At 36.5% G+C, this 15273-nt stretch overlaps 2 protein-coding genes across 2 annotated transcripts; one reads left to right on the plus strand and one right to left on the minus strand.

The window, feature by feature from the left end:
* Positions 1-1988: 1988 nt before the first annotated feature.
* On the plus strand, positions 1989-12216 carry LOC145598606 (protein DETOXIFICATION 44, chloroplastic-like). The gene is made up of 13 exons (XM_081654979.1): positions 1989-2393; positions 2486-2607; positions 3308-3466; positions 3573-3706; positions 4099-4234; positions 6152-6248; positions 6396-6496; positions 7032-7195; positions 8224-8295; positions 8420-8536; positions 11118-11213; positions 11336-11457; positions 11703-12216. Exons 1-13 carry the CDS (start codon positions 2122-2124, stop codon positions 11752-11754), a joined length of 1644 nt encoding a protein of 547 aa, XP_081511105.1. The 5' UTR covers positions 1989-2121; the 3' UTR covers positions 11755-12216.
* A 366-nt stretch (positions 12217-12582) lies between these two features.
* LOC145596788 (uncharacterized) lies at positions 12583-13585 on the minus strand. The gene has a single exon (XM_081652987.1). The coding sequence runs from the start codon at positions 13480-13482 to the stop codon at positions 12583-12585; it is 900 nt and encodes a 299-aa protein (XP_081509113.1). The 5' UTR covers positions 13483-13585.
* Positions 13586-15273: the final 1688 nt, after the last annotated feature.

Below are 15273 nucleotides of genomic sequence, written 5' to 3' on the forward strand. Positions count from 1 at the left end.
CTTATTGTCCATTGTTTTGTAAAAACCAAAATGCAAACCAAGGACTATGTTCAAACAACTAAAGAAACAGGAAATAGAATGATTGTTCATATATTGCTGAAGAAGACAAAAGATAGAGTTAAGACTTCCCCCAAGGCTAAACAATACCCTGCAGGGCAACCATATCAGATTCATAAGCAGCAACAACACTAGTAGGAACAATGTAGTGTGGCACATGACCTCTATGCATACGCAAAGCCAACTGGCTTAAGTAGTGTGCAACTGAATTCCTTTATCTTGGAATATGACTTAGAGTGATTATCATGTCCTGATTCCTCAAGCATCTACTAATGTTAATAACAATAGCAACCAGTTCATGGTGCATATTATTAGGTTCCTTGTTGAGCATAGAACGAACAGCCTCAACATCTGTTTCAACTTCAAGGTATTTGACTGGAAAAGCTCTTGCAAAGTTGAGACCTTCCCTTAAAGCATAAAGTTCAGCTTGCAAAGGAGTGTTGGCATTATACTTGCTGGAGTACCCAAAATACCATTCACCCTTGGCAGTCCTAAAAGCACCTCCACCACCCTCACCTTCATCATTAGCATGCTTCCAAGCTCCATCAGTGTTGAGTTTGATGTATCCAAGTCTCGGTGGCGTCCATGGAATAGACCTGTCAGCAGGGGGTCCTTTGGCATAGTAAAGCTTTTCTTTTGAACCACTTGCAGAGCTACCCTGTAACACAAAGGTATTGATTTGATAATCAATTATAAATCTGTTAAAAACAGAATTACAATGGTAATCCTCATTGTTAAAAATGACTCCATTTCGAAGCTTCCAAATCTGCCACTAGGCCTTATAAAAGTAAATACCCTTAAAATTAGAATTATTCAAAGAAAATCTGTTTTGGGGTTTTTTGTATGTACCCGAGTGGAGGGTGTGTACTCCCGCGGGAGACAGATCCGCAATGTAACACTCGAACGGCCCGGTCACCTGCAAAACAACGGACCCCGGGGGGGCCGGAGGTCCGCCTCCGACGATCAAGTCAGTGATTGAAATAATGTATTTTAGAGAGAGAAAGTAGAGAGAAGGGAGAGTAATTGTGGGGGGCATTGCCCTTGGAGAGAGAATTGGATCCCTTGAAACTGATGTAAAGATCAGTATTTATAGAGCATTGGGATATATGCCTCTTAGGTTATTTAACCTAAGTAGATTGGCTTCCTGGTCTCTAGGGTCATGGGCTTAGAGCCCATTTTCACCCTTCTATCATTGAGTGACACGTGTCATGCTCTAATTGACTCATTGAGCGCTGAGCTTGCGGACACGTGTTGCGGTGGCATTGGTCCACATATAGGGGGTATTTTTACCCCAAACAAAATCGGCCAAAGCTAAGGTTGTAAAAACAATAAATAAAATTAACAAAATATTTGTTTTTCACAAACTAAATATGGAGCTGATTAATACAATTCTAACAAGTACTCTCATTATGAGTATATTTTACCTTGTGTTTAAAGAATGACATTGATTTTTTTTTTTCAATAAAAAAGAATTACATGAATCATTTAATTTACGAGAACTAATAATTTTGTTAATATTTAGGGCCTGTTCACATTTACTTAATTTCAGTTTAGTTGAGTTCAGTTCAGCTCCAATAAGTTCAGTTCAGTTCAGTTCAGTTCAGCTCCAATCAGTTCAGTTCAGTTCAATTCTTAATTTCCCTCTCTCATAAAATATTCATTTCAGCTCAGTTCAGTTCAGTTTAGCTCCAATCAGTTCAGTTCAGTTCAGCTCCAATTAATTTTTTATTTTACTTTTTTATTTTTATTTTTTTTTAAAAAAACAAAGCTAATACCCAATCCTAGGTGGATACTATCTAGGGAATAAGTTTTTAAAGATGCAAATTAGGAATTAGTTTTGATTTAAACAATTTGTAGGAAAATCGTTCAAAAAAAACCCAAAAACTAATAAATTTTCGAAGAAATTAAATTATTTCCGACCAAGAAATTAAAACCCAAAGGATTCAACTTTACAATCCAAATCCACCGTTAAATTAGTTGCTAACTTCCAACTTCCCACAACTTCAAAATTAAAAATCATTAAAAAAATCTTCTTTATTTCTTCAAGTTTTCCAGAAATTAAAAATGGCTACTACTGCTACTGTTGCTTCTTCTCTTTCTTATCATCTCTTCGACATTCATTCGTACTCCCGCCATTTCAGTAATCACCTGCAAATCTCTCCATTCTTCCGCGCAATTCCTTTCTTCAATTCTAATTTTTCCAATCGAAACCCTAAATCCCCTTTTCGTTTTCGAGCTCTTCCCAAATCCAAAGACCCCAAATCTTCAACTCCTCCTCCTTCAAATTCATCTTCTTCTTCCTCTAATTTACAATCACCTCCACTTCTTCGCTTCAGGTACTGTTCAATATTTGGAAAATTATGATGATATTACATGAATTATTTGTGTTTTTGGTTGATTTTTTTTTTCTGGGTGTGTTAAATTGCAGAGATGCAGTTAAATTGGATGATCTTGGTCGGGAGATATTGTCGATTGCATTGCCTGCTCTTTTGGCTTTAGCTGCTGACCCCATCACTTCTCTTGTTGATACTGCGTTTGTTGGTCATTTGGGTATTTTCATTTTTTTTTTTTTCTTTTTCATTTTTTGTTAGAATTTAGCTCATGATTTTGTATGTATGATGGCATTGTTTTTGCAACTCAATAGAAGGGTATTGAGGAAAACATTTTCTTTGTAATGGCTTGGACAAATAATTGCTTATGTGATCCTAGCGGATCGGCATTTGGCCGGTCCTAGGTGGAGCCTTGCTTCAAGGCACTAGGGTAATTGTAATTGTAAGGGAAATGAAGGCATATTCTTAATTCAGTATTAATCTATCAGCTTACTACGAGGCATCAGAAACTAAATATTTTAAATCAATTGGGGTTAGCAATTCGAGTAATTTGGGTGTGTTTCTTTGTTTGAATCCATGTTGATGAAGAAATTTACCATAAATGATTTTAAAAGTTATGTCTACTTGTGCACTTGTGCTTATATACTCTCTCAAAGAGTTTGTCTCATGTTATCATGTTGTGTGAGAGATTACCAACTCTATCATGATTCGTCAACCGAATGCATGCTGCTCTAGGATTATCCTTGTGGACAAGTTTGTGAAGAGATGATATTGTTGCTTTTTGCAATTGGGGAGCAATATGTTATGAAATTTTTTTGTATAGTACTATAGTTGAAGTTCATGATTAGGAAGTTCTAGAGTATTATATATAAGTCAGTGTTTTATTGAAAATTTATCTATTTACTTTGTTATACTTACAGGGTCAACTGAATTAGCAGCAGTTGGGGTGTCAGTATCAGTGTTTAACTTGGTATCAAAATTGTTTAATGTCCCGTTGCTGAATGTTACAACTTCCTTTGTTGCTGAAGAGCAGGCATTAGTTAATATGCAGAATGAAAGCTCTAATCAAGCTGGCCAAGGTATTCACTAAAGTAATGATTCTTCAAGGTTTACACCCTACAATTTATATAGAGCTGTTATGGCTGATAAATCACATTATTTTAATCTCACATTGGTGTACTGCAGATAATGAAGAAAGGAAAAAAGTCCTTCCTTCGGTGTCTTCATCTTTAGTTCTTGCTGCTGGCCTTGGTTTGGCCGAAGCTGTGGCACTTTCAGCTGGATCGGGAACTCTAATGGATATTATGGGTATATCTGTTGTATGTGTGACTTGGCTATATATTTTATTCTTCTATTGCTTCAATTTGATTGAGGAACCCTGTTTGTTGATGCTAGTTTAATTTTGTAAACAGATCTGTTAGATTTTGGACTCTGTTCATTTTCAAGTGCATCATTTACAGGGTTTGCATTATTGCTGCATCATGCTTTAAATATTTGATTCACTCTTTTAGTAGTGTTAAGATGATTAATAATAGATAAGAAATTGCATGAATAACAAAGAAGTCGCATACATACTGCAATTTGCTCATGTCTTTCAGACCTTTGAATATTATAATTATAGTGTTTCTGTCTAATACACCTCAACCTCTTTCCCTTTAATTTCAACATTTGAAATCATATGTAAATAACAAGTACATGTTTTGTGTCATAGGATTCGCCAATGCGTCAGCCAGCAGAGGAATTCCTTACAATGAGGGCTTTTGGCGCTCCTCCTATTGTCATTGCACTTGCTGCACAGGGTACTTTTCGAGGACTTAAAGATACGAAGACACCATTGTATGCTGTAGGTAAGTACTTTCGTAACTTTTCTTTGAAGTTACCATGTAATTATCATTCATGCCCTTTCTTTCTAATTCACAGCTATACTCCCTACTTTTTCATGCAGTATGCTTAAAACCTTAGAAAGAGTTGATTCATAAGAAGATTAGGAACAATATATAATCTTGCTAAAGGCTTGCAAACAGTGAATAATATAATATAATATTTTATTCTTAGTTCTGTCTGAGTTGACTCATAAGAACAATATATAATCTTGCTAAAGGCTTGCAAACAATGAATAGTATGATATTTTATTCTTAGTGCTTTCTCTATCTATATTCCACTCTCTTTTGGTCAACAAAGGGTAGCTGATTGAATGGAGAAACATTGTTTTGATCATTCTAAGCTGTGGACTTGTGTATATTTTTGAAGTTGGGGAGATACAGAGGATTTGGGCTTAGTTGCGAATACTTCTTGAGTTGTTCCCTTAGAGGAAACTTTGTCCTCTTTCTGTTTCTTCTTTATGGGTGATAATAAAGTTATTCTGATAAAAAAGAAAAAAAAATTGATTTGGTCATTTTACATTATTCATCTCTTATATTTTCACCATCAATCTAAGTATATTTTAGAGCTGTAGCTATTGGTCTGGAGCTGGTGTTGTGGCGTGGAAGGGGCTGCTTGAAGTTGTTGTGTTGTTGCAGAGTAGGTTAAGAAGATGATGTGGTGGATGAAAATAACCATCATGGTAGTTATTTATTTAGGGAATCCTCCAATGTGGTTTTTGTGGTGGATGAAGTTTTTTTTTATTTTTTTTTTTAAATTTTTTTTTTATATGATAGTGGGGCTAATTTCGGGTTGGGTAAGGGCTGATTTTGGGTGTGATGTGGTGGGTTTCGGGTGTGCGGGGTATTTTTGGGGTGGTTAGGGTGGCTTTCCGATGGGTGAGAGGTTGAGACGTTGAGTTTCGGGTGGTTTGGTATAGGACGGTTGTTGTGGTGGTGGTGGGTTCCATTCTAGGGTGGTGGTGGGTTCCATTCTAGGGTGGTGGTGGTGTGTGTGTGGGGGGGATTCGGTCGTGGTGGTGATGGCTAATGTTGTGGTGGTGGTGAGTAGTGTTGGAGGCTTGAGGAAAGGGAATAGAAAAACCTTGGGGGGGGGGGGGATCAAAGTAGAAGACTTTGGAGTAATGAAGAGGGTAAACAGAATAATCAAATTGTCCTAACAAACATCAAGTAAGGGAATGAGCCATTTTGATACCCTTACCCTTTGTTATATACCCCAAACCTAACACCCTCAAAATAAATAAAACTTATGACACATACTAATTAAGGTGTAAAGTGTGAAAAAAATAATAAAATAAAGAAACTAAAGCTAACCTAAGCTAAGCTATATAATGTGAAAATCATGAAAATGCTAATCATTTACTAAAATAAACCCATATATCATAAAAATGACTAAAAAGATCTGAATTATAAAAGGAAAAAAATAGGAGGAATATAGGAAAATCACCTAAAAAATAACCTAAGTACCAGCCCTAGCCCATTAACCAACTAGCAGCTCATTATGAGGAGTTTGCATGCATACAATGTGCTTATGTTTGGAAGGTTGAATCGTTTTTTAAAGGAAGTTGTGTCTTACTTCCTCCATTTCTATTTACTTAACCCATACCTTTTGGCACAATATTTAAGGAGGGGAGAGAGAAATTGTAGTTTGTGGCCCATGTTGCACATGACTTACTTTATTACCCTCAAAAGTTATTCCCATATGCACTTTATGAGGGTGATTTAGATAATTTATCTATTAAAAGCTTACCAAATATTGTTTGGGTCAAGTACTATGACATTCCTATTTTAAGAATGTTAGTTAAGTAAATAGAAACGGAGGAAGTGCATTTTAATTGTTTTTTTTTTCTTTTTTCTTTCTTAACAAATGGTTTTTATTGGCAGGAGTTGGAAACCTAGTCAATGCAATTCTAGACCCAATCTTGATATTTTTCTGTAGCTTTGGTATTGGTGGTGCTGCAACAGCTACTGTGATCTCTGAGTAGGTTAATAGTGTAACACAGCACATCAACTCTGGATTTATGAATGAATACCACATGCCTTCATCAGTGTTATTTTATTTTATTTTATTTATTTATTGTTTTTTTGCGGAACTTTATTGTACTGAAGCTTTTGCTCTTCCTCTTAGATATGTGATAGCTTTCATCCTACTCTGGAAGTTGAATATAGACGTATCTCTTACTTCTCCAAGTATTGATGGTGGAAGATTTATCCAATATCTTAAATCAGGTAGGCTTCTGCTAGTAAAGTCTTGGTTAAGGGTCTAACATCAAAGTTCAGGAGATGAAATGATTTTAACACTATATGAGGTCTATGACGGGGCTGAAAATATGTAACCGGCCTTCATAAGCTGATCTAAAAAGCATGATTAATAGGATCTTTATACTGAATAGTTTGGTCATCTGTTCATTATTCTAATCTACTTTGAAATTTGAAACACTTAACTGATAGCCTGATTGAGTGACATTCCCATTAGTTAGTGACAATGGGCTGGATTGTTGCCTTATCAATGAGCTGGACTAGTATCATAAATCTTAATTACTTATCTTGGTTTTGTAGATGCAGTGGGATGATATAGCCATTTATTAACTGCCAGAGACCCAGAGTTGTTTAACACTAAAGCTGTTCATATTTACACAATAGTTTTCCTTCCATCAAGCTTGTATTAATATAGTGTAAAACTATGCATATGTACTTGTAATTACATAGTATCCTCACAAGTTGTAACTCTCCTCAGTTCAATTTTCTTCTGTTGCATCTTCAGGAGGGCTCTTGATTGGAAGGACCTTATCAGTCCTTGTGCCCATGACATTAGCCACATCTTTGGCTGCGAGGGAAGGTCCCATACCAACAGCTGGCTATCAAATTTGCTTAGAAATTTGGCTGACGATATCATTGTTGACTGATGCTTTGGCACTTGCTGGGCAGGTAAATCCCCAAACCAAGGGGGGGGGGGGGGGGGAAATTGAAGTAAAGAAGTATCCCGTGCTGTTTTATGTGTGCTATGTCTGATACAAAGCCTACTGTGGATATTGTATATATGATGTGTTACACTTGCTGCCAATAATAACACTTTTTGATGTTTGATCTTTAGATTTTATGCATCAATTCCTATGTTCGCCTAAGGAAATGATGACTTGTTTGTACGTAAGATCTCAGATTGGCACTTACTTTTACATGTACGGTAATTGAAGAATCTATGAAGATCTTATTCTTCTCAACATCCTTTTCATAGACCTTTCTTGAGTTCCTCTCATGATGGGCATTTGCTCATTTTGTTTTGATTAAGGTAGAAGCTGTTGAAGCTTGTCTTAAATTAATATGTGTGTGTGTGTGTGAGCGCACGCATGCGTGCGTGTTTATGGTATTATGCTGTTCCCACTTATAGAAACTCTCTCTTTTTACAGACAGTTGAAAACAATTTTTACTTGAATAGGTATTTTCAATAACATTTGAATAGTATGAGAGTCTGTTTGTGAGAATCTGATAATAAGGTTCGCTGTGGTCGTTCTATGCATTACAGCATTTAAAACGATACAACTATACAAGTCCACAATGGATACTACATATCTAACTTGAGCAGTTTGAGATTAAAAAGAGCTGAAGTGTACAACTTAAGAACAAAGTCAAAGCTGCTAGCCTGCTAAAGATCTCATTTTCACAAGTAGTCACTAATTTTTTCAGCTAATCAGTAAGTATCAATCACTTCACACGATTGGATGTATAATGGTGCAGGAATAAGAGTAGCCTTTCTTCTTGGCTAATATTGCCTCAAATTTTGAAGAAAAATATCATTATATCCCAGATTTTAGAAATTGATGCTGTTTTTTCATATTTTTAGTATCTGCGTTAATTATAGGGGACTTGGTCATGTGGATCAAGCAAAAATCTTAGTTCTATGTATTATTCTGTTAAATGAAGCTTACATTTCATTTTTTGCCCTCATTTTCTTACAGGCTCTTCTAGCTGGCGGTTACTCCCAAGGTAATTATGTGCAGGCCCGCCAGGTTGTGTATAGAGTGTTGCAGGTTAGAACTATCCTTACTATTCCAACCCCCCCCCCCCCCCCCCCCCCCTCCACTTTTCTTTTAATAAGCTCTTGCCTGTTCATTCCTTAAACTTACAAAGTAATTGTAATGAAATCATTTTCAGATAGGCTTTATAGTTGGAATGGGTCTGGCTGTTATGTTATTCCTTGGTTTTGGAGTGCTTATAAACTTATTTACCTCAGATGCAGAAGTCGTGAAAGTTGCCTGGTCTGGTGTCTTGGTAAGAACATGACTTTTGGAACTAGTTATCTACTCATTGCTCTTGGATCCACAGCCTATTCCTTTGTGCCTGGTGAATTATGAATTTATGATCTTAAAATATTTATGGTTGCTTTGTATGTCCTTTTACTTCACCTGTACAAAGTCTGTTGATCAATTCAGACTTATATGAATAAATCTGTATAGAATTTAAGAGATGCCAAAAGGCAATATCATTTAAAAGAAAAGAAACTTCTAAATATATATTGAGATGTGTATGCTTTCCGCTTCCTCTACTGCAGTTTATAATAATCTGTTCGTATCGACAGATAGGAAGAGTGGCACCCGATTTACATTTGGGTACTTAAATCAAGTAGTTTCAATCCCTATATAGATTGTCTAAGACTCTAAGTTTGTTGATTTTGCAGTCCTTAGCTTTACATGTTTACTTTCAGAAGCTATACCATGTGTATGTCATTTGCAGCTTTGATATACATAGAAGTTGTTGTTACCTCTTCACATTCTGCTGCCTTGTGGACAAACTATGTGATTTCACTGTAATATTTTATCAAGGTTACTTTGGTCGTCCATTTTAATATGAAATGTCCAATTAATGGATAGTTGGATCAGCTACTTCGCAACACTTCAAGGAAAATTTAGATGGTTTAGAGTGCTTTTAGTGTCTAGATGTGCACCTATATTGGTATATCCTATATTTGGCTTTAAGTACTATGGTCTATTGCAATTTTAATGACAAAAGAAGTGACCATTTTAACACTGAAGATGTGCCTATAAGATGGATTTTAAAATATAGGGAAATTCTACATGTTGGCCTTCAAGTTTCAATTTTTCTACATGGAAGACAACTTTTTTCCAACTCTCTTTAGTGGCACCCAAGTTTTAAAAAATTAACCATAGTGCCCTTTTTTTAAGTTATATGGCTAACTTTTATGATCAAAATGGTTAACCTTTGATTTTTTTTAATTTAAAATTTAAAATATAAACAATAAAATTTAGGTAAAATTGGTATAAACCACCTTTTTTGTCCAACTTTTTTGAAAAAACCACCTTTTATGTTTTTTTTTTTTTTTTTTTTTAACTAAACCACCTTTTAAGTACCTAAATTTTTTATTGCACCACCCCTATTTGAAAAAATTAACTAAGACGTCAAAGGGGCCTACAACTTGTGCCTTTCGCTCCTAAATCATGTATTTTTTCACCTCCAAAAACATTTGACCCTTCCCTTTATATATATGCATGACTAAATTGAGTAAAGCGGTTGATTGCTAGATATGTGACTAATGGTGGCTGTTGTGTTAATTCTAATTTTGCTACAAAAATTAAATTGTAGTATTTGTTTATTCTCAAAACCTAAATTGGGGTAATTGAAGTGGATGATTGAGATGAAAGGGAAGGTTTTGCTATGGTTGATGATTTGGAAGTGGATGGTTGAGATAGAATCTGTTAGATTTGAAATAGGGGTGGTGCAATAAAAAAATTAGGTACTTAAAAGGTGGTTTAGTTAAAAAAAAAAAACATAAAAGGTGGTTTTTTCAAAAAGTTGCACAAAAAAGGTGGTTTATACCAATTTTGCCTAAAATTTATCAAAAAAAAACAACAACCAACTCAGCCACCACCACACCAAGTCGCCGGAACCCTAACCCGACAACCCAGCCCTCTCCCTCACCTCCCCCCCCTTGCGTCGGCCGGCCGATCAACCGCCACTCCCTTTCCGTTCCCAAATTCGACCACCCTCCCCTTCCCCCTAATCGGAACTATCCCCCTCCCTTCCCCGGCGACCCCAAACCTAAAACCTCTAACCCAAACCCGAAACCCCATGGGCTTAACCACCCATAATTCGTTAGGGTTTGAGTTTCAAGTTTGGGTTGGGGGATTTAAGAGTTATTTCTCAATTCCGGTGAGGGAGGTTGGTGGGAGTTGGTTCGCCGTTTGCGGTGTTTGTGGTTGGTAGTTCTAGGCTACTGGTCGGCAGTGTTTGGTTGGGCTAGGTTGGTCGGTAATGTTTGGGTGGGCTGTTTTGGTCGGTAATGGGGTTTGGTGGTCGGCAGGTGGTTTGGAAGTGGGATGGCTTGGTTGGCAATGAGGTTAGGGTTCCGGCGTGGTGGTGGTGGTGGCAGTGGGGTTTAAAAAAGTTAGCCATAAACCTTAAAATGGGCACTACGGGTAAATTTTCAAGACTTAGGTGCCACTAAAGAGAGTTTAAAAAAAGTTCGTCTTCCACGCATAATAATTGAAACCTTGAGGCCACCATGTAGAATTTCCCTAATATATATATATATGGCTATACCATTATGCCAATGTACATGAATGCCCCTGTATTGCATATTTCTGCTGCTCTATGTGCTTGCAGTTTATATTCTGCTGTTTTCTGCATTTATGTTATGCTAATTGGATGAGCTTTCAGTTCTCTAAGATACCTGTGATGATGTGATCTACTGATCTTAGTGGCTGTTTGATATGAAGCTAATTCCTCCTAGCTGTTATGATATCTGCCAGATATGGATTATATAATATATTAATATGGGCCTTTTCTGATGTAACATCAATTATGCTTACCACATAATATTTACACTATGATGCAGTTTGTTGCCGGATCACAGCCGGTCAATGCAATTGCATTTGTTCTTGATGGGCTCTACTATGGGGTTTCAGACTTTGAGTATGCTGCCTACTCTACGGTAATATCTATTGCCAAGGCATTATATAGGTTTTGAGAGAGAGAGAGAGTATTTTTACCAGATAGCTTGAAGTCTTGAATCCATATAGTTAGTGACTTTATCCCACATGTTTTTGGGTGCAGGTTGTAGCTGCATTGATCTCATCAATTATTATGCTACTTGTTGCTCCTAATTATGGTCTCCTTGGGGTTTGGACAGGGCTGTTTCTGTTCATGAGCTTGCGTGTAGTTGCTGGATGTTGGAGGTGGAATTTCTGTTTACTTGTACAATTGTTGTGCAACATATGCTATCATTCATCACCTGTCTTGAGTAATTTTGGTTTGATTAGTTTGAGTGTGATTATTATGCTTTCTTAGTGCAAAATAGAAGCTTTTCATTGCTTTCCAATTTGCTTATATTTTCCTTGTCAAAAAAAAAAAAAAAAAAAAATGCTTATATTTTCACTGTCCAACTTTTTTCCTTAATTAAATTTAATTATAATGAATCTAGGTTGGGGACAAGGAGCGGGCCATGGATCAGTGTTTGGTCTGAAACAGATTAGAAGAATTGCAGGTCTGCTTCAGACTTGTCCAATAGATCGCCTCGTGGCTAACCTTAGTTAATTTGACTCAGATGACTACTAAGAGTATAAGATGCTATTGGACAGATCCTTGATCCAATGCCAGCATTAAGTCAGAATCAAATTCATATTGGCACTTTCAAGCCCTGTTGGAAATACTTCTGGAATTTGTCAGCAGCATGGCTTCTGGCAGGATTGAGAGATGAAGCCATGGCAATGTGATTTGCTGCAGCAATTTCGCAGTTTAATGTTGCTGGAGTTGGCACTGTGCGAGCTTCCGTTGATTATACAGGCATAACACAGTTCCAACTCACAATTATTAAGGTGCATACATCTGTAACTTTTGACTGCTACCTGGAACTGCACATAATTGCTATCTGCTATTACTTGTATATACTGACAGAAAAGTATCATCTTGATAATATATCTTATTTGCTTTGCTCATTGCTTTCCTGTTTTCCTAGATGTAATCTGCAGTTTACTAAATGTGTGACTTTAACATATTCTCAGTTACCATACAGCTGAAGCAAAAAACATATGTTGTAAAATGCAATGATAAAATTATAATGCAATATAAATACTAGTAATTATGTATTTTTTGTACTCTGCCTCTTATCCCTTCCTGCATCATCCTTCAATGACTTACAAAAATTCATTTGGACCAGAATAGCCAAAATGTGAGGAAAGTTCTACTACAAGTATGCTAAAATGGCACCTACGTAGTGCTTTTTATGAAACTAGTTAAATTAATTACTGTAATTAACAGTAATGCTGTCTTACAGATTAGCTTAGAGGTAAGTAATGAGACTTTCAGCAATCTGATAGATCAGCAAAATCATCAAAATTGAAAAAAGCTTCTTCAGAGTTGATTAAATTAGTCAAATCACCAAAATCAATTGAATCTTCAATGTAGTTGACTAAACCAGTAGCATCATCCAAATCCAGTGAACCTGCTTCCTGTTGTTGCCAGTTTCCACACAGCATGTCTGGTGAAGAGAGTTCCTCTGAAGGTCTCTGATCACAATCACGACTCGATTGATCCATAGTTACAATTTCCATTGATTTAACTAACCCTTCCTTCCAAGCTCTAGCACTTGTTGCTTCATTCTGTTCTTCCTGCACTGCATTCTCAACATCAGCAATATTGCAAGGCTTCCTGTTACTTCTCTCTTTGCCTTCTAGATCATGAATCCCTTCCTGTTTGGCATCCTTCACCATATTTTTTCTATGGCTCTCCATGAAATTTGGCTCACTTTCATCACCGCGAACAGATGAACCTGTTGATACTGATCCATTGTCAGGAAAATTGAGAATGGCTGAAGCCCCATAAAGAACCCGAGCAGCCTCATCATAAGCTCGAGCAGCTTCAATGGCAGTTGAGAAGGTTCCTAACCATAAACGTTTTACTTTATTGCCACTAATTTCTAGCTCACTAGAGCATGGTTTGCGGATTTCGGCCACCCATTTACCCCAAACCCTCTGCCTAACACCTCTGTAACTGCAACTCGAGTTCTCTGGACCGCCTTTTCCTTTCATACAACCCCTCCTCGAACCCTTTGGCTTCTGATTCTTCTTTGTTCCAAACTCCGCTTTCCTTGAATCATTCAACACCTTTTCACTCCTCCATTTTGCTAGTGTTTTCGAAACTTCAATACTTGCATTCAGCCTTCTTTTCTTCCTTTCAACTTGATCTTCGGTTCCAAATGACATGGCTTTATTACTAAGCTCTAATATTACAGAATTTGAGGGGTTTCAAGAGAGGTTTTGCAGAGAATTGTTGGAAAATTTTACCTTGTGTAGTTTTGGACGTGAACAGGAGAAATTTCAATACTAAGAAATCTTCAAAAATTAAATTAATAATATAAAGTTCTCATGCTACTTCGTTAAAGTTGATTACATATTTGATGACGTCTGTTTTCTTAATGTTAAGTAATAAAAAAAGGTGACTTTTTCCTTGGCCGCTAGTTTTCCCTAATGTTTAAGGTTTTGCTTGTCATTTTAATATCCTTTTTGCAAGTTGTACTCGCTTTCTTGAGGATCAAGGAAGTATTTAAATTACCTTATAAAAAAAAAAAAAAAAGTACTACGTATTAGAATTCCTTCCTCCTTCCTTTTTTTTTTTTTTTTTTTTTTTTTTAAAATTATTTCTTTTTAATTTTCATATATCTTTTATTTCGACTTTTACACTATTATTATGTGTACTTTGACCAATGTTTTATACATAAGATTACAAATACTTGTTAGAATCATTATAATTTCCGAATATAAACTTTTTATGATAGCCGTGTCTCGGCAGATTAGGGCAAATAGGGTAGACAAAGAAGCAGTTTTTTACATGGACAAAGAATTATTTTGTAATTATGTTGCTTAATTAATTTTTTCTTCTAAGGCCCCGTTCTTTAGAGCTGCTCTGCTCTGCTGAAATTTGTTCTGCTCTGCTCTGCTGAAATCTGTTCTGCTCTACTCTGCCCAGAAGCTCAAAAGAATAGGGCCTAAGTTTGCGTTCATTTCCGCCAAAGTGATGATGCATTGGGAAAAAGAACCCAACCGAACAGTCTTAACATGCCATCGGTGTCCCACCTTGCCACCAAGTAGGCTATTGTATTACAAGACCGTTTAACATCTAAAACTACAAACATCAAATAGCATGTTATCCGTTTTGATATCATCGTAAACTACATGAATCAGGGATAAGCTAAGTCCTTTGCCATCATCATTGTAAACAGTTTGTTTCTCAAATACAAGACCCGACATAGTACATGCAGTTAGCATTGTCTCTAGGTTCATGAGTGAGCCTAGCTAGGTACATCTTGCAGCAGTATAAAGGATTCTCAGATATATCAAGGGAACAAAAAACTATGGAATATAATACGAGGAAGAAGCTAAGATGACTGCAAACTCACAAGATTCACCGACAGTGACCGGGTCAGTTGCATAGACGACAAGAAAAGTACAAGTGGCTATATGTTCCAGTTAGGATCCAAGCCCATTTCATGGTCATCAAAGAAACAAGCAACAGTTGCATTATCATCATCGGAAGCATAATACATCTCGGCGACAAGTGCAGCATGTGAAGCTATATGGCTCAAAAGAATTCTTAGTGATCTAAAATAGGTCTTGGAAGAACCAACAACAAATTATTGTGACAACATGTCAGCCACGACACATAATCCGGTCTTTCATAGTGCACAAAACACATTGAGATACGACATCACTTCATCCAGGAGCTAGTCGAGAAACATGAAATCAAGCTACAATTCTGCAAGACTGGGGAGCAGCTCACGGACATGTTCACAAAGACACTTCTAGCAGATAAATTTATCGAGTTCAGAAGACAACTTAGAGTTCAAGATTTTTCAGATTAAGGTGGAGTGTCAAAATATTAATCTTGAAAAATCTAGAAAAACCATCTATTGTAAATATCCTACAAAAATCTAGTAATATGTAATATCTAGAAAATTCTAGGATTATGTCTAATGTAACTTGGTAGACATCACTTAA

The sequence above is a fragment of the Chenopodium album genome, chromosome 20, assembly GCF_948465745.1.
Source record: "Chenopodium album chromosome 20, dcCheAlbu1.1, whole genome shotgun sequence".
Lineage (NCBI taxonomy): Eukaryota > Viridiplantae > Streptophyta > Magnoliopsida > Caryophyllales > Amaranthaceae > Chenopodium > Chenopodium album.